This window comes from Thunnus albacares, chromosome 7 (genome assembly GCF_914725855.1).
Source record: "Thunnus albacares chromosome 7, fThuAlb1.1, whole genome shotgun sequence".
NCBI classification, from domain to species: domain Eukaryota; kingdom Metazoa; phylum Chordata; class Actinopteri; order Scombriformes; family Scombridae; genus Thunnus; species Thunnus albacares.
In genome coordinates, this window is record NC_058112.1 from 25,074,469 (window position 1) to 25,100,353 (window position 25,885).

Consider the following 25,885-nt stretch of genomic DNA (forward strand, 5'->3'; position numbering starts at 1 on the left):
AAAATGTCATGAATTGTGTGCTGAGCTCTTGACCTTTTCTTTTGTGTTTTGAGTCAAAACATTGACAAGATTCTCCTGCAAGTCAATGTTTTAGCGACGATATAGTCTAATCAACATATGTCACTTTTGGGACACTTTTGGGTAAATTCAATGGGAAAATAACCTATGGCCCCTAGCCCTGCTACTGCTATGTTTTACCTGCTGAGGGGCATAAAAGCACAAGGTCCATTAGAGCAGAGATATTTTCTATGCCATAGGTTGGTGCAGGATGTGAATCCTTGTGGAAAAAGAGGCCAGGAATGCTTTCCACTGGCTGGCTCCTCCACACAGTGATGGGGGAGGAGGAGGAGGGGTGGGGGGGGGGGGTGGGGGGGGGGCTGACTAATGGTGCCCTGGCGAGCTTTGATTACAGGCACAAGGCTGTGGGAGTAACTCTGTCAGCAGGCAGCCGCCGAGCACTTCTTACCTTCTTCCCTTCGCCGTAGATCAGGGGAAACTTTAGGTCATCGTCCTCGATGGTTTTATATGCCCTGCGAAGAGAGAAGAGGGCACTTAATGGGTTTTTGGTTTATGGCAGGTGGTGTGCACGTGCCCTGGAGATACATCACTTCCGCGCACCCGCAGACTCTGCTGCCGAAGCGAGTGGCATAGAAAGAAAGAGTATGCTGTGAGGAAATAGAGCCAATGAGGAAAAAAAAAAAAAAAATCCTCAAAGACATCAGAAAGAGAACGACACAGAGCCTTAGCATATTTCTATTTCCCTTTCTAACAGATTTTGTAAAAGTCTCCCTCGTGACAAAAAGAGAGAGACGTCGTCTATGGATGTATGAGGCGTTCTTGGTTTACTGTTGGTTTTCTGTGTCTGCCTGCCGCGTTGTGCATGTGTGTGTGCATCCATGTGCGTATCTGAAGGTCTGGATGTAAAACGGCTGAATGATGCAAGAGTATCCACGTTCACATTCCCCAGTTCTCAGAGCAGTGTTTAAACTTCCCCAACTAATGAATAATTTACCATCTTCAGACTGGGACCAGACAGAACTGCAGTACAAGGAAAAAGACTGTATAATACAGTATGTATTCACGACAAGTTAAGATATACTTTTTAGCCTTTTTTTGCTCAGAGACTTGCAATGGAGAAACCTTGCACTCTTGTTCATGCCGAGTATACTCTTTTTTTATTTTTTTTGTTCAGAGGAACAGCTGTGTCACTATACCAGAAAACATAAAAAATGTTAGCCAATTTCCAGAAGAGCTGCCAGGACAAAGTTTTCCATTCACAACTCACACCAGGTGCAATGAATATAAAAATCTGGCTCACTATGAAGTCACAGTCTTGACCTGGATCAAATAACTTTTATAAATACAGGTTATTCTTTATTTTAGCCTTTAGACTGAAGGACATGAAGGAAGAAATATCATATAAGAACGATCATAGTTTTTAAAGTGAGTTTAGAATGATTTTCATTGTAAAAGAAAACACAGAAAAGTAAGAGCTATCTAGTCCAAAAAGCTGCTTAAAACAAACCTGAAGTGTTATTTTCAAATACCATGTGACCCAGGCCAGCCCCACACACCTTATCCAATGTATTTCAGCTGCTGTGAAGCAGATTAGCAGGGGCCAGGATGGTTTTTACATTACTGCTGGTTCCACTCAGAGAGACCATATGTTTCCACCTTAGGCGAGCGCAATACTGCTGCACTCAGCACTTTTTTAACAGTGTGCAGAGCGAAGACTATCACTGTGAACGCAGCCCACAGACACAGAAATACAGTCTGCAGCCTGACAGTCTTCTGAGTGGAGAGCTGTAGCACAAAATAACGGTCCGTAGAAGTGTTTCCTCACAAATGTTTGTGATGTTCATGGTGTGGAAAAAACCTCTACGACAGCAGTTTGATGGTTTGATGATGCAAGACTCAAACTGAGCATTAAAAGAGGTACTAATTAAACTGGGGCAGGTCTTACCCTCTCTATTTCAAAAAGGGAAACACATTTCTGCTGCCACATTACTCCAAACTTCAGTATTTCACCTTCAAGAGGAGTTAGTTTCCAAAAAAGAAAAAAAAAAAATCTCGAGACGTACACTTTCTGTCATTATTTCAATCCCCAGAGCCTGCTGTCGGGGACAGTCTCCCTCTCGAGACTTGTGTTTACAGCGAATCCAGCCTGTCAGACTTGAGATAACGAGTGTGTGACAGAATGAGAGAGATACATATTAATCCTGTTATGATACCTGCTCCCCGCTCTGGGACACAGAGTCCAAAACAGCATGGAGAGTTGCTCAAGGGCTGTACTGTTTGACCACAACACTGAGCGCTTTCACATTCAAGGGCTGTTCGGTCGCCCGGTACATTGCAGTGTGTGACTGCCTGAGAGAGAATGGGGGAGGGGGAGAAGACGGGAGGGATGCAGGGAGGTAAGGGAACGAAGTGACGAGTGATGGGCAGGAGAGGAGAGGAGTGATGTCATCTCTGGAGTGTCGGGCAGGTGCTCCGAGCAAATAGGGGTGACAGAGAAACATTAGCAACGTGCGCTCAGCATCCTGACCTGCACGCACACTATTATATACATCTCTACACACATAAACAGATACACAAGCACCACCAAACAAACGCACACGCTCGTCGACAGACTCCGAGGTGACATTGTGGCGGGCCTGTGTCAGCACCAGATGAGTCAGACAAATTGGTGCAATTGACAGTTGCGTTCAAATAAACTTTTTGGCCAACCTTGATGGGCATTTCAAAGATTGAGTGGTGCTTTCAGGAGCAAAGCAAGGCCAGAGTTAATGGCAGTGACCCAATGACTCTGCAAATGTAAGCTGTAGGCATCTGTTATACTAGTACAGAGTATAATGGAAAAAGAAAGGAAGAAGAGGAGGAGGAGGAGCAGTAGAGGGAGAGGCAGAGAAAATGTATGACAGTGATGAAGATGTGTGTTACTCTCCCTCCTCTCTCCTTCATTGTCCATTGGAACTCAGGGAGGACAGACACCCCAGTGGGCGTAGGCACTAAAGAGAGACAGCTTGAGCACCGTTCATTATCATTTATCATCGGCCTCCTGTGTGGCCTACACACACACACGCCATCTTTTCATCAGTCTATATGTCTTACCGTGCTTTTTTTACCCAGCCCCTATTTCTATCTTGGCAACTTACTTCAATCTATTTCAATTTCTGTATTTCTTTGAAGCCTATCCTTCTCATCTTTTCTTTTTTTTTTTTTTTTTTCTTCTCTCTGTCCTCTCCAGCCTCCCACCCTCTTCCCCACCTTCCCTCCCCCTGGCTGGCTGTGCTGCCGGGGCTTTTGGATCGTGTCGAACACAGCTGACCGCTCGACATCCCTCACTCCAGGACATCTCGCAAACAAAACTGCCTGCCATTCCTGGACAACAACCACCATTACAGTTTGCGACGCCAAAGCCAGCTCACGCTACGGTCCAACTGGCCAAGTAAAAGGGAGGTAAAAAAATAAATAAATACATTTTTTTTTAAAAAAAAGCTAGGGAGGAAGACTGAGAGAGGTGGGCTGCAGGCCTGTATGCCTTCATTAGAGTGCAGCCTTGATCATGGATGCCTTTGAGGGAATTGGATGCCGCCATACACCCACACATACACACACACAGCATGTAGGCACACAGGCTGCACATAAAGACAAGCGAGCATGTACATGCATAGACAGAAATCTGCAGAGACATAAAAAAATTATCCTCTGTACCTATAGAGCGCTTGAACTGCACCTATAGAGGATGACACAGTTAAGTCACACCAACGCACATCAGAGCGATCAGCCACGCCGGCTCACAGAGTACTAATTTAAGACCCAGACTTGGTCCGGGTAAAACAAGCAGAATTGGGTTATGGGTAGAACCTGATTAAAAAAACATCACAGGCCGTCTGCACTGCTGAGACAGTAAGCAGGCAGACGACAGGCTGAGAGTTCTGGGCCCAATAAGGAACACAGTTGCTGACTGACCTACATCTGCTGAACCGAGCGGCGCCACAAAACACAATTGCACCAAGGTGGTGTCAGAAAATATACTGTTTTCTCTCTTCAGTCACCTGCTTTATCCTCGGTCTAGTCTCTCATTCTTTCCTTCTTCCTTTGCAACTCAAGCATACGTACAAGGATGGACTGAATAATAAAAACAAAAATTTTGAAATAACTTCATCATCACTGCAAAACCATTTACTGCAGTATAGGGATGCATCAATCCTACTTTTTCAGTCCCGATACCGATACCTGGGCTTTGGGTATCAGCCGATATCGAGTACTGATCTGATACCAGTGTTTAATTAATAAGCTGTATGTCTCACTGTGTGGAAGAGACTGGAATTATTCTTTATGTGTAAGGCAAAATCAGGCCTGACTTGAACATTGCTTTCCTAACTTTGTAAAACAGAATGTAACAAATAAATACATGGATATAAATTCACTTAATTGTTATTTATTAAAATAATCGTATCCAATATCACATGGGCCCACTATCACCAATACCTGATCAATACTGATTTGAGTCAGTACTGATATCAGATATCAGTATCTGTATTGGTATCGGTGCATCTCTGCTGAAGTACTGTATTTAAGTACAACTTCATAGGGAAATGATCTTTTACTCTATTACATCAATCTGACATCATCTGACAGCTATAGTTACTAGTTACTGCATGTTAAGATTTTACACAGTAAAAATAATATAATAAAAAAAATAATATAATAAAAGTGTGAAAAATATTTTAAAAATACTCAATAATAATAAAGACTACAGAATACTATAAACTACTTAAATTTACATCCAACCCAACTAGCTATATCATAACAAATGCTGCTTTCATATTAATGCATCAGTAATTATAATCTACAATTAAAATATAAAATTCTGCTTGTAATATTAGTACTTTTACTGTGGATACTTTAAGTATATTTTGATTATGTTGATTTTTTATCACACTTTTACTCAGGGGTGGAAGAAGTGATTTTACTTTAGTAAAAGTACAAAAGTAAAAGTACTCATGCAGGCAGAAGGTCCATGTCAGTGTTTTATTATCATTGTCATAATTAGATTATTATGGTAACATTTTATTTTAAAAGTCTGCAAATTTCATGGTAAGTAGGTGATAATTATTACTGATGCATTAAGGTACAAGCAGCAGCAGACCTCTTAGTTGGCTGAGAAATGCTGCTAATTGGCATTCAAATTACTATGACTCTAGCAGTGTTTCTATCTCTTATTATTCTTTGGGTAAAATTTGTTAAATATAATAGTAGTGGTCAACATTTGAAGCTGTATGCAATCTTTCCCTCTCTCAGTTTTGGCCTCTTCTATTCGTCTCTTTTTCACAGTAAGATAAAGAGCCAGGTCCTTGCTGTAACCACAGATTCATTCTTGCCTTCTTCTCACAAACAGAAACAGAAATGTCAGGGCTATGTCCTGGCCTCCTTCAGACAGTGATGCTTTGATTAGCATTTCTTTACACTGGTTCACACTGAGCGGGATAGATTGCTATTATTGGCTTATTTCATTGGGGATAAACAAAATCACTCAAATGTAGATAATATCACAAAGTAATGCTTCAGTCGAGCATAATAATATGAGGCTAGGTAGCACATTTTGACATGAAATTCTCTCTGAGGGCTCATAAAAAAATGCGACCAGAAAAACAGGAAGTCTAAGGATGTAAAAAATTGAAAATTGAACAGTATTTTCAGCAAATGTGTTTTGTGTTCAATAATTTAGCAGGAAGGCAGAGGAGACTCTTACTGACACACATACTGAAGAAGAAAAATGGAAAAAACATGAAAGAGTGATATCCTCACAATTAGCATGTTGTGTCATGTGTGCATTGTATTGAATTAAAGGGGACTTATTGTAGAAGGGGAGATTTACATTTCTATTTTGATTATAAAGCTACATAAATATTGTGAAAGTATCAAAATGCTCACACAGCCCGTATTCAGAAACTGTGCCTTTAAACGAGCTGTTTGGACTTCTGTAAGGTTGTGCGAGCCCCCGCCCCTCCTGAAAGAAAGTATGTTTATTTACAGTATGTTATTTACCTAATTTATGTGCACTTGTTTCATTTCAGCTCAGTGTGAAAATCTCTACTGCGTTTTGCTGTCATTTATGGTCGTGCTGGTTTCTCTCCTCTCCTCTGCTCTCTGTGTTTCATCGGGGGCGGAGCTTAGCCCCTCCACACAAACACACAGAGCGGAGCAGAGGAGAGACAGTAGCGCAGGAAACGCCGCACAGTTGTTGGATGTCAGGAAGCAAATTTATCATTGCACAGCCTTCCAAACACTGGATAACATTATCCTCAGCAGTGGCCGTTGCAATTTACCGGTGAGTTTTACCCAGAGCCTTGGTTTTTACTAGCTACAGTAGGCTAGAATCTGTTACCTGCGGTTGACCTGGGCGTGCATCACTCAAAAAACAGTCATCAGTTTGATCAGTTAAATAGTTCCTAAATGAATGAATGAATGAACCCACCATCCTGACATGGTGAAGTCACGGTATAGCATCCTCTTCCCCACCTCCTTCCTCTGTACTCTCCTCGGGAACTCCAGATGTGTAAACTCGTTCCCTAATAAGTGGGGCTGCATGTAGGCCTTTGATATGAAAAAAGAAACAGAAAAAAAAAAAGATTGACATGCCCAGGGGATAGGAAAAACAATTCCATAGTCTATTACGCTGGCAAAGAGAGCAGGCGGTGTAAGAGAGACAAAGCTAAGCATTGCCTGTGTCTCAACAGGAGGGGAGGTCAGCTCTGCTAATATCTGACAGCTGTGCTTGCTAAAAAGGAGCTGAGAACCGTTCTTTCTTACCAGGAACTGCAGTCGCTGTCTCTCTGACTCTGGCGTGAACTCTGTTGACATGGGGATGACTTCCCCGGCCCGTATAATGATAGCTCTGAAGGAGAAGAGCAGACAAAACAAGCTCTGATTATTTTAGCTGGGACACTGTTGCTCCCGCTGGCTGCAGGGCACGAGGAGGTGAGCGACAGAGAAGAGACGACGTGTGTTTCATTCCGTGTTTATGTGTAAGTGTGTGTGTGTGTTTGCGTGTCTCTCACCTGCTGTCCCCAGCGTTGGCAACGAAGAGTTTCCCAAGCAAAGAGACGACCACCAGAGCAGTGCAGCCACCTGAGATGTTGTAGACCGCCTTCTCCTTTTCTATCTGGACATCCTAAATACACACACACACACACACATGCAAATTAATCCTGATGAAAGTACATAATCCAAACCCATCTTCTGCACATTATCATGTTTTTAATCATCACAGCCTTCAAAAACGTTTTCCTATCATGCAGAGGCACATAGCGTTTAAGCCAGAACCTGATACGAAGTAAAATATTGCCCTGATACTTAAAATCCGCCATGATGCTATTATTAATTATAGCACCATAATGAATTCATTCATCAAGAGCTCCATAAGTCAAGGAGCAATAAAACGGAATGGAAACCAAAAGGATAGAAGAGAAAGTTTGGAGGGACTGCTGGTTATTACACCAGTTAATTAGCCCAGATTAATTTGGTGCTAATTAAACCAAAAAAATGACTTTAGCTATCAGTTCATTAATTAGATGAATAATTAACCTGTCACTGAATTAATCAAAATAGTAACATAAATTTGAACCAAGCTGCTCACACTTGGTTTAACCCTTTTATGTTCTCTCTGGCTATTGTTGGTCTGCCGTTAATGGTTCCTAAGGGGCCTTTAATTGCAAAACAGAAGCAGCAAGTTATTCTGGGAAAATGGATGAACCCTCAGGCGCCTCTGAGTGGGATGAGAAATGTTGGCAAATACATTTACAATGATTCCATCCTTAACATGTTTTCTCATGAGGGATGCTCACTCCAACAAAGGCATATTGCCTTCTGCTCCGCTGCTGACAACCTCCACCTGATTACGACTGTGTAAATGTGTGTATGTGTGTAGAGTAATTGCATGTGTTTGTCTGACAGGAGACAGTAGTGGATTGTAGTGTATGTGCACATGAATATGTGTTTGTTTGTGTCTGAAAGGATGTGTGTGTGTGAATCTAAATGCGTGTGTGTGTGTGTGTGTTCACGGTTCTGTATGCGTGTGCATTAATAGGAGTCATTTGTGTGACTAGATGTGTGCAAATGACCTAATACGTGAATGTGTTTGTGTACAGACTATTTTGTACAAGACAGAATTAGTGTGTGTGTGTGTGTGTTTGTATGCATGTGAGTCTCCGTATGCCTGCACTCTATCTTTCTTTGCACACATACACACACACACCACTGTTACTGCTGTCTGCTTGAAGAAGCAACACATTTCTCAGGAGTGAGAGGGCATGAAGGAGTGTAGAAGATGGATGTGTATATGTGTATATGTGTGTGTGTGTGTGTGTGTGTGTGTGTGTGTGTGTGTTTGGGTGGGGTTGAGGGGGGGGGTGAACAAATGTGTCCTTCACCCTGGATGAATTATGACTTCATAGCGAGCCATACATATCTATCCTCGCTGTATCCAATACCTCTTGCTGCAGGCAAAGTCTTTAATAATGAAAATGTCTGCATAAACATCCACACCTTTCTACTTTCCACTTCCGCCAGGAAGAATCTAACAACTGAGCTAAGTAACTGACAGCACAAAAGTACACACACAAAAAGTTTAAGTTGTAGCAAACCTAAAAAAAAAACACACACTCAAACTCAGAAACATCTTTCAATCACTCTCATCCAAACGACAATCTTAATATAGGTGATTTTATATATATATAAGAGGACTATTAAGTTATACCAATTGAAGAATAGATATATTGTATCTGCAAACATAGTCTTCACAGTGATGTTGAAGCCAGCTTGTTCACCAAAGAAGAAGAGGAAGTTGAACTTGCTTTTCATTACATGAGTCCCTTCACTACCTGGAAGCTTAATTCGTCAGGCTATAAGCTTCCTTCTTGTGTGCAATGTTATCTGGTCAGTGAGTGTGCAAAATCAATGGGAGAGCCTAAAGCTATTAGGCCTAAAATAGGAAAAGAAAAGAATAAACTCAAAGAACAGTAATGGCAGAAAAAAAAAGATTGAATGTCGGAAAAGATGGAAATCTCTCTCTCTCTAGTGTAGAGCATCAATGACCCCATCACGAACCTTGCCACTGTCAATATGTATTAGTGGTTAACTACTATTCACTATTGCCCAGTAATAGACTGGTGACCTGTCCTGGCTGTGCCCGGATTCTCGCCAAATGTGTATTGGGATACAAATTTTAACAAAATCCACCTATCATGACCTCTAATGCTCACTAAAGCCCCATTTCCGCCAAAAGTTCCAGGTACTTTGGAACCGGAGGAACTAATCTAAATGTGGAACTAAAAGTCCCTGTTTGCAATCCTGTTTGCATTTCAACCGCATCTGAGGAACCAGTTAGATCCTGCACATTAGACCCATGAGGATTTAACACATTACTTGTTTAATGTGTATAAAGTTTAAAAAATAAAGTTTGAAAATGACACAACAGCGGTATCAATTTTCCCATTTCACACTAGGAAAGAAAGTGAATAAGCACATTTCTCAAACTATCGAACTATCTTTTTTTAACCCAAGTTACAAATCGAGCCCTAAAATGCTCACAAGGCGACCACACACATTCACAGTACCAGGTACAGGGCTACAGATAAATATCTCACACTGAGGAGAGGCTCATAAGACCAGTGATCTCATCCCCTCTTATTGCTGTCCTGGGCCAACAAACAGCTCAGACTGATAAGCCTCTGTCTCTGAGCTACACCTTGCTTTTAATGTTTATACATCCCTGAGTGTTTATCGGGCCTCAGCAGCCACTCTACACAAACCGGCCGCTTCCATAAGAACGCAGTGAGTTGTGTCTGAGGAGAACTGATAAGATACAGAGGCTTGGTGAACTCTCGGACAGAGATTTAGAGTGATATCAAACCTTCCCCAAGATTCTCTGGCACTTCCCATTTTCTTAAAGAATGAGCTTCATTAAAAAAAAATAAGACGGGAGGCTTTTAGGGGGTGAGATTCTGCCAAAATTTAACCTTTGGGTTGTTACTCAGGAAAAGTAGAGGTGACAGTTTTTTGTTCCAGGCAGAAATGTGTACCATTTGAACCAGATTGCATCTACTTGAAAAAATTATTACTGAAATTAAAATTAATGATAGCTGTGAAGGAAAGTAGGCACTGCGATTAGAGCTCACAGGTGAAAAAAATGCTGTGATCATCTGGAAAAACTAATTAGTGGAACCCAGAACAATGAACTGGATACACTGGCTATGATTTCATATGTATCACTTTGAAGAACAACATTAGACTAGGGGTATACAGTCCTATTTGGTAGCTGTGTGAACTTTAACATTTGAGGTACTGGAGTCAAAGAGATGCGTTGACATCAGTGATGTGCGATTCGTGAAAAAAAGGGGATTTCAGTGCAATTCACCTTTAAGAAAAATAGGAGACACAGAGGGTAAGAAGAAGTGCAGATTCAGAGCCGAATAAAGAGCTGGAGGGAATGGAGGCGTGTGAGAGGAGAAACGGGAAGCGGAGGGAGACGCACTGTAGATGTCTGTTGATTGCTGGGAGTTGTAGGCAGATATGTTTACAACAAGAGAGAAAGTCAGAGACAGCAAGAAAGAATGAAATTGCCAAGTCAGAACATGTACTGTAGATACAATGAGGTGGATGATCAGTTTGACATCCTATGATCTGAATCTTACTCAAAAAATTGATTAGTGCTACACAATTTTGACAATTTTTGTACTACTACACTGTCTGACTATATTTGTATTATTATCATAAGTAATTTAAAACATAATCCTCCTGAGTATGTGCATGAAAATCACCGTATTATTAAGCAAAATTTCACAGTAGGTCTATTTATTTATTAACCTCCACATATATATATTAATTACACCTACACACACCAAGGCATAATTGCCCCAATACATGATTTACATTTTTTATGGCCATACAGCTTGGTGAAAATAGTCAATTGCATACTACCATCTAGTGGTACAGAAGGGGAAGCGCCAGGATTTACTGAGTAACTGTATTCTCTAATGAGATTGATCTGCACTGCCCTCTATCAAGATCTACTCTCATTTTACCTCCCTGAGTGACATCACCCACAGCACAAAATGTTAGCTTTTAGCTAAATGTTTGTGCAGACGTGGATGGAGCGTCACTGACAGATAATTCACAGGGTCTGTTTTGACCTGTTTGCAAGGCCAGGTGGGTGAGGTTTACTGGAGCAATACAACACAGAGTACACAAAGTAAATAGTAACTGTAGGTGTCACAAAAATGTAGTGGAGTAAAAGTATAAAATTAAATTAAATGGAAATACTGAAGTAAAATACAAGTATCTAGAAATTTAAACTTTTTTTAGTACTGTATTTGACTAAATGTACCTATAGCTACTTTCTACCGCTAATACTGTGTTAATTTATTGGGATGTATCTGATATTGTTGTGAAAATTCCTACATTTTTGATTGAGGTCTATGTTTATAGGATTCACTTGTTTGCCAGCGAAGAGGGAGCTGCCAGACTAACAGGATTGGGCGGGTTTTATGCAACCTGGAGACAGTGGCCAGCTGCCTCCAATTCCTTGATGACCTCCAGCTCCAACCAACCAGGAACCAGCAACACTGAAATATAACACAACACAGCAAATCACACAATACACGCAAGTCCTGGCAGAGGCCCCGGGGCTGTCATAGTGTGTATTATAATCATTTAGTCTTGTTTTTAATCATGTAGTCATGCCAATGAAGGCTTTTTCACTTTTTGTAGATTAACATACCATTTTCCCTTAATTTCTGAATTAATTCCTTTTCTTGCATACTTAATGGACTTTTTGATCAAAGTCATGCGCTAGTTTAAATTAGCTGGTGCTTATTATACTGTCAACATGGCAAATTTTGAATTAATGTATAGTGTGTGTAACACTATAAAACAGCTTTCATCATTACTATTTTGCAACCCAGCAGAGGACAAATATAACAGAGACTGTTGTTCAAACCCTTATGTTGAAACTGAGGACAGTGACTTCTGATCTCTTCCCCCACAAAGCCTGTCAGGCAGGCCCGCACTGTTTTGATTGGCTCAGGTCTTGATCTCTTGGCCTCTGCATGGGTTAAGGCTCCAGCATCCACTTAGAGCACAGCCAGATGGTGAGTATATGTGTGTGTGTGTGTGTGACCTGCAGCAGCTAGAGAGGAAGGCTGCATCACTTCTCCTGGTTCTGAGGCTATTTGTTAACTGAAGGACCTGACTGACAACCATATGCTTCCAGTTTGAGAGGAACAGTCATACATTATAGATTGGAAAAGGCACATGATGTGTGAATGCACATGTGTATGTTTGTGGTACGATTGCACCCTAACCTTTTGCACCATATTACCAGCTGGTGACGCCTACTCGTCTGTCTGTGCTGCCAGAAGAGAGAATCACCCCAGACGAGTTCATTTCAACTTACAGTAGTACTGTTACTACCTCAAAGATAACTTTTGAGTATTAAATATGAATGCATGGCTTGATAGATGGCTGTATAAATAGTCATTGAACAGTCAAACTATCATTTTTGGTAAAATATTGACTCTTTGGACTATAATGAGCACACAAGTGGACAGCAGGTGGATCATGGCGGTTTGGAGAGTGTCTATGGATATTCTGATTTTTTTTTTCCACTTTGAAAATCTGCCTCTATAAGAATGAATTGTAGCAGAAACAATTCAAGCTGACCGAGTTGCCGTTGATGTGTTTTTATACTTAAAGGCAAGATTTTGTGTGTAGTGTCATTTTAGTTAAAGGTTGAGATGTAATAAAACAAGGATGTTTGTGCTACATCTACCTACAGTATACTGTATGTTAAACACTGCACCACAGGTCAAATTCAACAGGAAAAACGGTTGACAGCTTCTGCTGTTTACATTTATCTTTGTGAACCAACAGCAGGAAATTGGGTGCCCTATGTGCATTTTGCTTGACTGTCTAATTACAGTGAATCGATATCAATTGACTTAGTAAGTAATTAGAGTTAAAAGGATGTTGTGTAACATACTGGTCGCTCCGTATGTAGCAGGCTGTTGTGTAACTGAATAGCAGTTTGTGAATTCTGAGTTTATATCATTATGCCATATTGACCAAGATCTGTTATGTTGTGTGTGTAAATGAAAATGCAAAGAAGAAACACTTAGACAGTTATTTGGCAGTGCTAACAGATTATATTTATTTCTGGCAGCAACACCCTGCTTCCATATAATGCAGGTGGAAAAGCTTTTTTTTTGGGGGGGGGGGGGCATAAGGACATGACTAGCCTTTTTTTAAAAACTCTTTTGGTGATGATAGTTACTCTGTACACTTTCTCCAACAGGGTGATTTGACTGGTGGATGTCAAAAGTCTTTCTGGGAATTATGGAAAATTAGTAACTGAAGTAGCAACACAAGGAACATCGGGGTTAAGTGTATTCAACAAAGAGGCCAACTGTCCACAAAATAATGTATAAGATATCATACTCTGTTAAGTTCATAAGTTGAGCTGAGAAGAGGACTGGTAGCACTGAATAAAGATGCTTTTTATACTCTGTATAATGAACGGTGTGCATGATTGTAAAAACACACATTAGACAACAAAATCTTGTCTTTTCATTGCACATTGGAACGTTTACCTGAGACCTTATTTGCCAAAAGGTCAGCACATTCTATCAACAATTTCGGACTTTTCTTACCATGTCTTTGAAAGCGTTCTCCATGGCTCCGATCACCAGGCTCTCCTGTGAAATCTTCTTCTCAGTAAAGAAGCGTGTGGGTGGGGTGCTGGGTGAGCCCGGAGCACCCGCAGCCCCTCGGAGCGATGCGGCCCTGGTGAGGGCACGTTGGGATGTCGGGGTGAGATGGTGATTTATAGGCTCCTCACCCAGGCAGGTTGGGGCCAGTATGTTGGGTGTGCAGAGGATCTCCAACACCTCCTGGAGGTGCAGGGCGATGTGGTGATGGAGGAGGCGAGAGGCCACTACAGCTGCCCCAGAACCAGCGTGGCCATCAAACAGCGCCCAATAATGGAAGGTGAGGTCTTCAGAGCTGTCCTAGATACAGATACGTAAGAGTCAAACACACATCAAGCACTGACACATTAATCAGTTGTATCACAAATTAAATCTGCAGTATGTAGCAGGTGAGCAGAGGAGCTTTGTCAGACCTTACATTCACACATTCAACGAATCAACATAATCAACTAGTCACTGAAAATCTATTTAGTTCCTATGGAGCAAACTGATCTAGTCTGTGGATGATCAATAGGTTGGCCAGCTGAGAAGACTGTCCATGTTTTTGTGGTCAGTCCTCAGTCCTACTTGGTTCCCTGATGATATAATTTTGTTTCTTTATCAAACAGAAGTTGATTACAGCCAGTTAAATATTCAAAAATCTAATAAGCATCAATAAAAGGATGCCTGGGAAACGGCTGCATCCATCTCTGAGGTTTATAACTTCAATTAAAAAATGATGAGAGTGTGAATGTGGTGTGATACAAAGTTCTCTTTGTGCTTGCAGTCCTATGATGTATTGCTGTGGTTCCCAACCTGGAGGTCAGGGTCCACCAAGGGGTCTAAAGATAAATCGTAAAAAATAAATAAAAAACATATTTTAATTTCTGCTTTGTAAATTATGTTTATTTCTGTCTGTGACTTTTCTCAATTATCTTTTATTTTTATTACTTTACATTACCTCTTCAGTTCCCTATAAACTGTCTGAGAGTAGAATATCAATAGTTGAACTGCTCGCAACTGATAGGCATATGCAACCTGTGGCAGTGAGTCACAAGTAAACGTCACAAGCCAAAAAGGTTGGGAACCACTGATACACTCAGTCACCAGAAGAGAAACCCGTGTACCACACTGTAACAGCTTTATCCCTGATTACAGCCGCCACAAGTCATGGCAGAGACTCAAACAGGAAGCTGTACTATCCAGGTGTTACAGCTTATTTGTGCAGATGTCAGTGTTTCTCACAGCTGTCCACTATTAACGGGTGAATGCTCCTTTCTACGGACACCGCATTTAAAGCAGGAATGCTTTCAGGGGTTTGCAGCAGCCAGGTCATTGATGTTTTCTGATCTGAAAGTACCGTTCCCCCGTGGGGGTGCGAGATGGATGAACCAGATCTGCTATGATGTTAATGTATGCTCAGGCATCAACATTTCAATATGGCCACTGTCTTCTGTGTTCATCTACAAAGTAATGCTTCCACAATGTGTCTTGTGATCTGGTTCATTCATTGTACACCTTTGACATTGCCGCCTTCAAAAAGCACAGAAACTCTATGATGTTAGTGATGGTCAACCCCGTCCTCCTGGTACCAACGGACATGCTATTTGGAAGTCTGTTAGATACCAATTGAACTCCACCCTCAGTAGTTATGTCACATATAATACAAGTGTGGACGTGAAGTTGCTGTTGTGTACATCTTGTTATGCCTTGACACACATTTAAAGTGAAAAAAAAAGAGGGTTGGCTTCTTCTTCAGAGGCGGGGTTTAAACCACATTTTTCTGGTCACTGAGTGTAGATCATCGCTAGCACATATTTCTGCACACACTAAAGCTCTGATTTTCTAAATATAGTGCATGCTGGTTCTACAACATGAGCCTATGAAGCGAGCAAAAGCACTCGAAACACTCCGCACTACTCTTACTGATCTAGTATCACTGCAGAAGTGAGTCATGAGGTACTTGCATGAGTTTGCTGTAGGCTCTGGGTGGGTCTGAGCAAAGTACTGGTGGGCTGAGAGAAAATTTTAGCAGCAGTAATAGTTTATATAGATACATATTGCTTTTGGAAAATGAAATTACCAAGTGCTTTAAAAGAAATGTTAGAGATGAAAGAACAATGAGGTAGTACAGAAACCAACAGAGCACATCAGAAAGACGAGTAAAACACAGGAGACAGACATCAATGTTTAGTCATTTAACCATTTTTTTTCAGCCTAGTAGCAATAAAAGGGACAGAGGCACCATTGTTAGCAAGTGAATTAAGTGTGTCAGTGTTCAGTGCAGCTTCAACATACTGTGTGAATGTATTACACTGCCCCGCAACAGCAAACAGCAATGACTTTAAAGCCTACTTGTGTGTTTGGATGAGCAAAATAAATGCAGTCACATCTAGAGCTGTTGAAGGCCACTGTGGTTTGTAAAGGACGCTGTACTCACAAACCGCTGATGGGACAGGATGAGGGGACAGTGGGTCCCAACAGCAAGGCTCAGGGGACATTCAAGGACTACATCCACTCTTACCACTACCTGGATTTCATCACTGAATAAATACTCAAATGTAGAAGCTTCTAGCAAAAGGGCTCACTCTGCTTGCATTAGAAAATTTTAATTTTTAAACTGATTAAAATTCATTATATTTTAGATTTATTTTCTTTCACTTGCTCCAATATACATAATTAAAGAATTACATGACTTGTTTAGCAATATTTTTACTTGCAATTAATCTTTATTTAAAACTTTCCACTTCACCTCACCAAATGAAGGTTTTTTTCTAACTTCAATACACATTTTCAATCCATCTTGTCAGCATGTGATTACTTTTAGGGAAAAGCAAATGTAAAAAAAGAAGGGTAACAAATCTTGTTACAGTTTATATTTTGCTCCCAACTTAAAATCAGTAATTTCCTGTGGCCATAAATTGGGTCTGCATAGCTTCATTTGAGGAAATGGGGTGAATACAGTGTATGGCATTTCAACTCAGGGGGGTTATGCTGTTCTTCTTACAGCCTGACATTGTGGATTGACCTGATAAAACAGCTGAATGCTTGTCACATGTAGTTTTGCTGAAAGGATATCTCATGAATGATGGAACCAAACCCTTCAGTTTGACTCACCGGGTTCTCCCTGATGCCCAGACCCTCTCCATTGGGCAAGGAAGACCTCCTACGGGTCGTGGGGGTCCGGTTGGGCGTGGAGCTTCCTGCAGGTCTCCTCTTAACCATCAGCACTTCACAGCAGGCCTGGTCCTCATTTAATGTGCTCTTCCCTGCATTGATAACCCTAGACAGAGAGGAGACAACAGGCCACGAAAAGGGAGTTTAAGCCGTGCTCTAGTTTGATATACTAGTATACTAATATACAGTATATTGAACTGTCAATTGTCAAAACAGACAGTATTGAGAACTTCCGATGAGCATTGCTTTTATTTTTTTTAGGCTGAAAAACTAAAAATCTAAAATATCTAAAGCCTGAGGGATGAACTATTCCCAAGACATCAGCTGTCATCTCCACTCATGTCATTTAAATTACTCCCCTCTATCACACACACACACACACACACAAAAAACAGTTCAGAACAGCTGCGACTTAGATTTTTCAAAAGTGATTGCGACTCTTTGCATTTATTACTACTAAGATAACCAATTTCCTGTATGTTGACGATGACAGATGGTAAACAGATGCATGTAATTGAAATGAGAATATGACAGGACACACGGCTGTTGATAACACACATTCAGCAGATGCAGGGGATAGAGCACGTATCCAAAACTCAATTTCTGTGTAAGAATTTGCGTCTAACAAAGTAAGACAACGCGAGATAAAGTCAAGACGATACAAACTCTTTAAATACACATTTCAATTTAAGACCCACACATGTAGGGCAGAGGACAGAAAAACACATAAATACTGCATTATACAACACCTGGCAGATGGTGCACTGCTGCTGCGAGCTGCTGTAGTCATGGACGAGCACACGCTGCTCAACAATACTCCAGGCATTCTCGATTTAGCTACACCTAAGGAGATGTTAGGTCTACAGTGGCCCTATTAAAACTGTGCGTATAGTAGTTTATAAATAAAACAGAAAATAGAGCACAAGAGATTAGATAAGCAAAAGCCACATAGGGACAAAATACGAAATATAACTATGCATTTTTGTGGAAATTCTGTCACTTTTTTTTTTTTACTTGTCTGTTTCTGCTGTCAACAAAACTGTTTTCAATTGTGACGTTTCAAGTCAGAATCATATCAAATACATGAGATATTTATTTAGATATATGTTGATGTGAAAGGCAGTCATGATTGCTTTTCCGATAGAGGATCCTATATAAATAATCCTAATTGGTCAGGGGGATGAACATGCAGGGATCCTGTCTCCAGCTAAGAAAACACTGTGGGTTGCACAACTGACAGGAAATTGAGCGGGCAGACCCTCGCTCGGTACGACTGATTTTTTTTTTGTTTGTTTGTTTCCTCTGGAAGTTTGCTGTCCTCGAGCTGAGGAACGGATATTCCTGTTTCAACTAAGATTGATTTTAATTGGTGTCTTACACAAAAGGCTGTTTAACACTTCCCCATCCTTAAAACTAATAATAGCATGACAAGTTTAAAGGAAACATATCATTTGCCTACAAAGCTACTCAAATATAATCATGAATAACTTAAATTAGCAACAAAGGTATGAAGGGTGGCAAGATGCTCACTCTATCAGAATAACACTGAAAAGGTTAGTTAATTAATTGATTAGCCAATCAAAACAAAATGAATCGCCAGCATTTTTAATAGTCAATCAATCACTTAAGTTATTTGTCATTTGCAGTTTTTTTTTCACCTTGTGTTCTAGGAAATTATGCCGAGCATTTTTCACAGATCGATAATAATAATTGTGCAGCCCTACGTTAGAGCTTTTCAAACCTCATCACATTGTGACATTGAAGATAGCGCCGCTGCACTAAAAGCTCAGAAAATGCTGATGTCATACAGTATGTACACATATAACACATGACACATATTTTGTTCAGCTGCGCATGTGTGTAACTCCTTCAATTTACAAATCGGACTGATTTTATGGACTATAATGCTGCACAAGTGGAGACACAAAGTGGACAAAATGTCATCTGTGAATGACAAGACTGCTGTAAATGCACTTGGGAAAAAAAGGAAAAGTGACAAACTATGATGTCAAACACATAAAAAAAGGTCCTTACCTGTGGTTTTGCTTGTTTTATCCCATTAACTAAACATCATAAAAGAAAATTAAAGAGCAACATTACATGTCAAGAACAAGATGGACATATTTGTGACAAGGAAGAAAAACAGGTGGTGCTCATCAGGCAAAAACATTCAGTGAAATCCAAAATATGATGAAGCCTATCTTATCTTGCTGTCAGGTTTGTCTTTTGTTTATAAGAACTCCTCAATATTGTAACAAGTTGATAAAATATGCAATCACGAGGGAGATGGGGGGGGAGGCGACAAAAAAGGGTTGGAAACACTGCAATAAGTGATGGGATTCTACAAGAAAGCACCATTTTCTACCAAAGTTAGAACCATGCTGGTTATATCACTTGAGGGTTTCATGCATTTGCATTTTGTTTATGCTCTTCTCAGTGGTTTGGAAGAGGAAACACACACATCCACTTTTACTGCACATTACCGCTGACTGTTTCCCACTACGTACTAAATGTTTTTAGATACGGTAGATAGATGTCAAACCTTCCTGGCAGCGGTTTCAGTTCATTCTAGTTCGCTTTTCAAATCAACTTCATCTCAGGAAGCATTTAGTCGAGATTAATTGTTGATTGCGTAATCACAACACAAGGGAGAAGCTTCGGCGTTTGACATTTGAGATTCAGCTGCCTAACATTTGCACTGCATTCACAAGTTTTGTTGTCAGAAGGTCAAACCCTGAAGACAAATAATAAGCATGCACAGACCTCATGAAACAGATATTGTGAATTTGTTAGTGTCTTACATTAAGAAGGTTGACATGCATGTCATACGCTTTTGAAATCAGCCTATGAAATCATTTTATGCTCTGGAAATTGGTCAGCAGTAACGTCAAGTATACAGTGTATGTGATATATGTAGTTATGGGTCAAGACATGCACAACCAACAGCATGGTCCTTTAAATCCTCTCTCTAACTTCATATGATGAATAGAGGCCACAAACTTCATGCACTATCATGCGTGTCTGAGACCAAAGCACTGCAGGGAGTGAGGCTCATTTGACCCTGGAAGATCACAAGATTAACAACAGTGGAGCTTTCACGCCTTTCATCTCTGATATGAGAGGAAAACCCATCCACACCCTGAGGCCTCAACTGTGTCCGAGACCAGGGCTGTCATATTCGGTTACCTCGTTTCACTTCTTCATATTTGAGACAACGGCATGACCTTAATTACCTTGTCAGAGCTGTAAACTAGAGTGTGTCTTCTTTGGCCTGAAGTTTTACTCCAAAGGTGTTATCAGACAGCATCACATCTTTCTAGAGATATAGTGATACTATTTTGCATAATGTGCAAAAAAACCCCAATGAGAAAGAACCTTTGGACTTTTTATGTGTTTAATCAAATGCTGTTGATAGTCCTATCTGTCTTTTTACACTACATCTGCAGTAATAGTCCTATATATGCAGGATATGGCCCCCGTTCCCACTTGAAAGTGAATATTATTTAGCTTATCAGCGTTCACACTGTTCTTCAAAGCTTTATTTATTATTCTTCTGTACTTTTTTCAATCACTGACTACTTCAGCATACTTTCAGCTACAGAAACCATTCAAATATCAAAACGTTCAGCTCTTTAGGGAGACTTATGCTACGACTTTTCTTCTTTCTAGCATATTCCAGTGATTTTATATAATTTTTTAAAATATTAAAATTTATAATGGAGGAATGTTTGAAAGTTGATATCTCAAAAACTGAAAGTGCTAAAAAACTCATACTTCATGGACAGGTTTCTCATGTGGAAATGCTCAACATTTTAAAACATAGTATCTGTAGCGCCACCAGGTGGTCAGTTATTACGTGTTTTATGTTTTGGCTAATAGGTCATGAACTATGAGGCGCAGCAAAACAATATTTGCACAGTGTGTTCCTTGGATAATGCTGATTCAATTGATATAGGCCACGCCCATTTGCACCTGGAAAAATTTTCAAGGTAACTTATTAACTGCCATATCTCTTACACGTAATATTCCATGGTAACCAAATTCAGCAAAGTTGTACAGATGGGGATGCTGAACAAGTCTGCAGCATTTGATATAATTTCACCTGTAGGTGGCGCTACAAGATTTCTAAGGAAAAAAATGCTGCAGATTTCTGCATTTTCAGCAAAACTTTACGATATACTTCAGCTGTCAGCATTCACATGCATTTTATGCAGGAAATGCATTTTCTAGTTGTATTTGTTGTACATTCACCCACCTATCTTTATATTCCTGCTGCTTTTACATATATGCTTCTAATAACTTCCAAGCAGATTTTTGCTATATTCCTTTGCACAACATTTTTTCTCTTTGTTTCTACTGTGGTTTCTGCTGCAACATCATCATTTAAGATAATGATAAAGATGATCCTATGATGTGATTATGGCAGTGCATCACATCCGTTGCTCAGTGGCAACTTATTATAGCTACACATTAAGGAAAGCAGTCATTGAACTGAAATAGCATTACGCCGTTTCTGCCTCATTGCGATGTGCCCTATTGATGTAGCAGAAACAACACAAGAACATGTGCTGCATCATGTGATTGAGCACTGGGAAGCTTTGTTTGTATGAAGCTCCGCTCATGTGCTTCTTCTTCATAGTTGAGTATGACACCGACTGATTTATTTAGCTCTTTATAATGGAAAAATATCGAAAATGTAGAGGGAAAGACTTACGAGAGACCCTACAATGTTATGGATGAACCTCCAATAACAATACAAGGATGTATTGGATATCGAAACTTATGTTTTTACCCTTCTTTATCTTGGAAATGTTTGTCCAACATTCTGATTTCATTCTGCAGCTCCCTGTTTCACACTCACACTGTTAAACACCCTGGAGCCGTCACTTTCTCTTTTTAACACTGAGTAACGCCAACTTTCTGCCTTCTATGAGCCAAAGCACTGACATGAACTCACACATGCCCGTCTGATGACGTGCAGATAAAATATACAGTGTGTAGCGGTGGCGCTTGTGTTTAGTTTACAGACACACATACTGATTAAGTATTGATCGGAATGCTGCTGAGTTTGCTGAAGGATTGTGTTATTGGTACGGGGTCAGTGAGTGAGTGAATGAATTTATTCTTTGCTCTTTCAGGACCATGACTCTCCGATGCCAACGAGCAACTCGGAGGAGGGGAGGAGAGGAAATGAGTGGGGGAAAGGAGGGGCAAAAATAGGGTGGAGCCCATTTTGGATGTTCTGCTTTTGCTACTCCATCACCAAAATTGGATCTCTCCTACTGATGGAGCAGCTCCAACAATTCTTCATCAATCTCTCGTTCGGGCTACTTTAGCAAAGAATTGGCTTTGGCATAATTATCCTGGACAGAATGGTTCTGTCCACTGTATTTTATGCTAATTGCTTGTCTTGATTTATTCTCAAGAGCACAATGGGCTCAACCCCATTTCCATCCAAAGTGATGCTGCTGAAACTGAAAGCCAAAACCTCATTCACTGTCCCTTCTCTTGTCCCATCCATCACTGTTTTCCTACCAGAAAGTAACTTGGAGCAAACAAGGTTGGATCCAAACAGTCTACACCAAATATCCATGGAAAACATCAGTAATGAGGCACAGCAGGCCTGTAAAGTTTTGGAATTCTCCAGATGTTGAAACAGCGTGCATGGGTTTGTTGTAAGAGCAATACTCCGTATGGTAAGTTTGGAGTATGGTGGGTTTTTTTTTTAGCTTTTCCAAAACCAAAAGCAGAAGAGAGTGTGTGGGTGTAAAGTAAGTGAAACCTAAGCTGCAAACATCAGCATGTGGGTTTAACTAGCGTACTACCTACAGTATCCTTGCGTTACTTCCCAAAAACCCAAAATGTTACATTTACAGTAATGAAAGACCAAGAAAAGCAACAAGTCAATTATCAGAATAGTTGCCGGCTGTGGTCCCGGATGCTGTACCAGAGTTTAGAATAATGTTATAGCATCTATGTCCCATTCTAAACTGTGAGGCCTGCTAGGAGCTGAAGGGGGGCAAAGGGTCAGGTGATGTGTGTGTGATGTATGTGTACACCAACCTGGAACTGGACATGTTACATAGTAACAGTATCACAAATATCAATATAAGGTATGTTTAACTGTGATTGTATTGGCATATTTGGTTTTGTAAAAGGACATGGTCAAAGCAAGGTCAACATCTCCAAAACTGAAAGAGTTCCTGGGGGATGCATCTGTGTAAACACCACTGAAGGTGACTTCGTAGATGAGATGAGCAGTTTCCCTCATCTCCTCTACTTTTGAAAACACTAAGCAACATGCAACATGGCGCACCTCAACAGTGAACTGAGCACAGGAGGGGGAATCATTATTTTTCAGTGCTGGTATATAAAAAAAAACAATTGGAAAGAAAAGGTGCAGAAAATGTCGCTCTGCAAAAGTGGGTCCTGTACGTGTGCTGAAGAAGAAATGGTGACACAAGTTAGAGTGAGCAATACCCAGTGATCCATTCAATGGACCGTGCTCACTGGACCTGACAGTGCACCCACACAGAGGCAGTGCATCAGAATCCTCCTCATAAAGCAGAACTGCTCTTCCTGTTTCCCCGCTGGGAGCAATAACCCAGCGTAACCCCGGCAATCTCAGAGAGGCCTACTTATATACGAGCAGGGGTAGGAAGGAGAAAAATACAATACAGAGAATGGCTGTGTGAATCCTTGTATGATCCTACACTTTTATTTTTCTTTCCATTGCTGATGATCTTCAAATATTGGAATACCCACACTATGGAAACCTTTCACTTTGTGGATAAAATAGTCAGGGTGTTGAAATGAGATGTAAAAAAGTGGAAAAATTGTCAGGTTGTACACACTTATCCAACTCAAACTGTGTTTTCTTCAAAGTAAAGACTCATACCAAAGTATCTGTTTTGAAATGCTGTTTAATATGTATGCAGAAAATGTAAACAAAGAGTCTACAGCCAGTCTAACAGCTCTGTGAGGCTGCTCTTGCTAGCCACGGAGGTGCTAACATCAGCAAGCTAAAATGCTCACAGTAACAATGCTACTGAAACACACTGATATTTAGCAGGTATAATGTTTACAATGTTCACCATCTTAGTTTAGCTTGTTAGCATGCTAGCATTAATTAAACACACAGTACAGCATAGGGCTGGTGGTAATATTAGTTTTGTAGGTATTTCATAAACCAAGTAAGTTATTAAAATACTTTGTCTGAAAAATCTGAATGGATGTCAAAAAAGCATTTTGTGCTAATCCATCTCGTACATGTTGAGATATTTCACTGGATAAGTGAAATATCTTTGCCCTGGTGGTGGCGCTAGAGGAAAATTCGAAAGTTAGGGGTTCACCAAAGAAAATGATGATTTATCCTCTGAACCAAAGTGGTGTACCAGTCGACCAACATACTAACATTGCCATAGAGTCACAACGCTAGAGTGGCTAAAACATGCAACAGACTGTTACTAAAATAAACTGAATATGACTGCAATCTTTTGCAAAAATGTCAAGATGCACACACTGATCCAACTCAGAAATTCCCTTCAAACCATGTTTTCTTCAATGTAAAGAAGCAATTCAAAGTATTTGTTATACATATTCCTGTTAGCCAGTCATAAATACTGTACGTTCCATCTAATATGCTACAAGCAGTAACTTTATAACAGCGCCAGACATAAGAGCTTCCCACAATGCTTGTTAGATGAAACCACCAAGTCTTCAGATGCACTATAAGTATCTTTACTGGGCTTTAGTTTTAGCAGAGTGATCCATTGCTATCTGACCCTGTTAACCCGCCCGAGTGGATCTGTATGGATCACATCATCTCACAGGGGCTCAGGTTTTCTCTGCTGGCAGTGAGATTTCACAACAACAAAGCCTGCTGGTGAGCCAGCTGTTGACAAATCCCCAGTATAGCTCAGTCCTGGCTGATGCTACACCAAGCTGGCACATATAAGCACACACACACACACACACACATACAGTCCTGGCAGCAGCATCACATCTATTCATGAAGTAGGGCTGTTCAACTGATCCTTTAGATTCATATATCCCATGTAAGTGAAATAAAGTCAATAAAATGTGTTATTTGAATTAGAAAATAACAGTAATTGTGATAAATAATAATGAATGCAACATGTAGCAAAAAAATTGTATCATTTGGACTAAAATAATGTAACCCAATTTAGAAAACACAGAACTGAGTGGGTGATGGTTTCTAAACACAGAAGCAAATCTTGAGATTAAAAAACTCTTCACGGCAGATTAGCATGAGGAAGCACATTACTGTATAAAAGCTCCCGTCTTCAGTTAAGTAAGAAACACTACACAAAAGTGTATGAGCATCCTACATTCTCAAAAGAATTCTTCGCTCTATAGGAAGCAGAGACCCTATAGATCTACTTAATTAGTCAATAATCAATAGAAAATATATCGACACAATGTTTTAGTAGTTAATCAAGCAAAAATGTCAAATATTCTCTGGTTCCAGCTCCTGAAATGTGACAATTTGCTCTATTTTGTAACATAGTAAATGAAATATCTTTGCGTTTTGGACTGTTAGATAAAACAAGCAACACCTTGAGCTCTGGGAAATCATGCAGGACATTTTATGGGTCGAACCAATAGGAAGAATAATCAACATATTAATTGATAAAGCTCATAATTGTTAGTTTCTGTCCTTATCGGCTGGTCAAGTGTTACTCTGTCTTGTTCAGTTCTTGTAATGTAAGAACGATCAGACTGCATCAATCAGTTGTGTCAAAGCAAAAGCGTGCAACGAGCAGCCCCGCCTAAATTGAGATGACAAGCATTTGCACATCTAAATTGGGTTCGCAGCAGGACGGCTTAAGTTGAAACATTAGATGCAAAGAGATGGGAGGAGTTTCTGCACTTAGTGTTCTTACTGAATATCTAACATCATCGATTAAACAATTAAGCTTATGGAAATAGGCACTCCA

At 40.3% G+C, this 25,885-nt stretch overlaps 1 protein-coding gene across 1 annotated transcript in view; it reads right to left on the reverse strand.

Annotated features, from left to right (window-relative positions):
- ppm1h (protein phosphatase, Mg2+/Mn2+ dependent, 1H) overlaps positions 1-25,885 on the reverse strand; it is a 35,480-nt gene that overhangs the window by 7,412 nt on the left and 2,183 nt on the right. Inside the window, exons 2-7 of the mRNA XM_044357308.1 lie at positions 16,866-17,031; positions 13,713-14,069; positions 7,068-7,180; positions 6,820-6,904; positions 6,485-6,603; positions 467-530 (exon numbers count right to left, since the gene is read on the reverse strand). Coding sequence (XP_044213243.1) covers positions 467-530; positions 6,485-6,603; positions 6,820-6,904; positions 7,068-7,180; positions 13,713-14,069; positions 16,866-17,031 — 904 coding nt within the window. The remainder of the gene's footprint in view (positions 1-466; positions 531-6,484; positions 6,604-6,819; positions 6,905-7,067; positions 7,181-13,712; positions 14,070-16,865; positions 17,032-25,885) is intronic.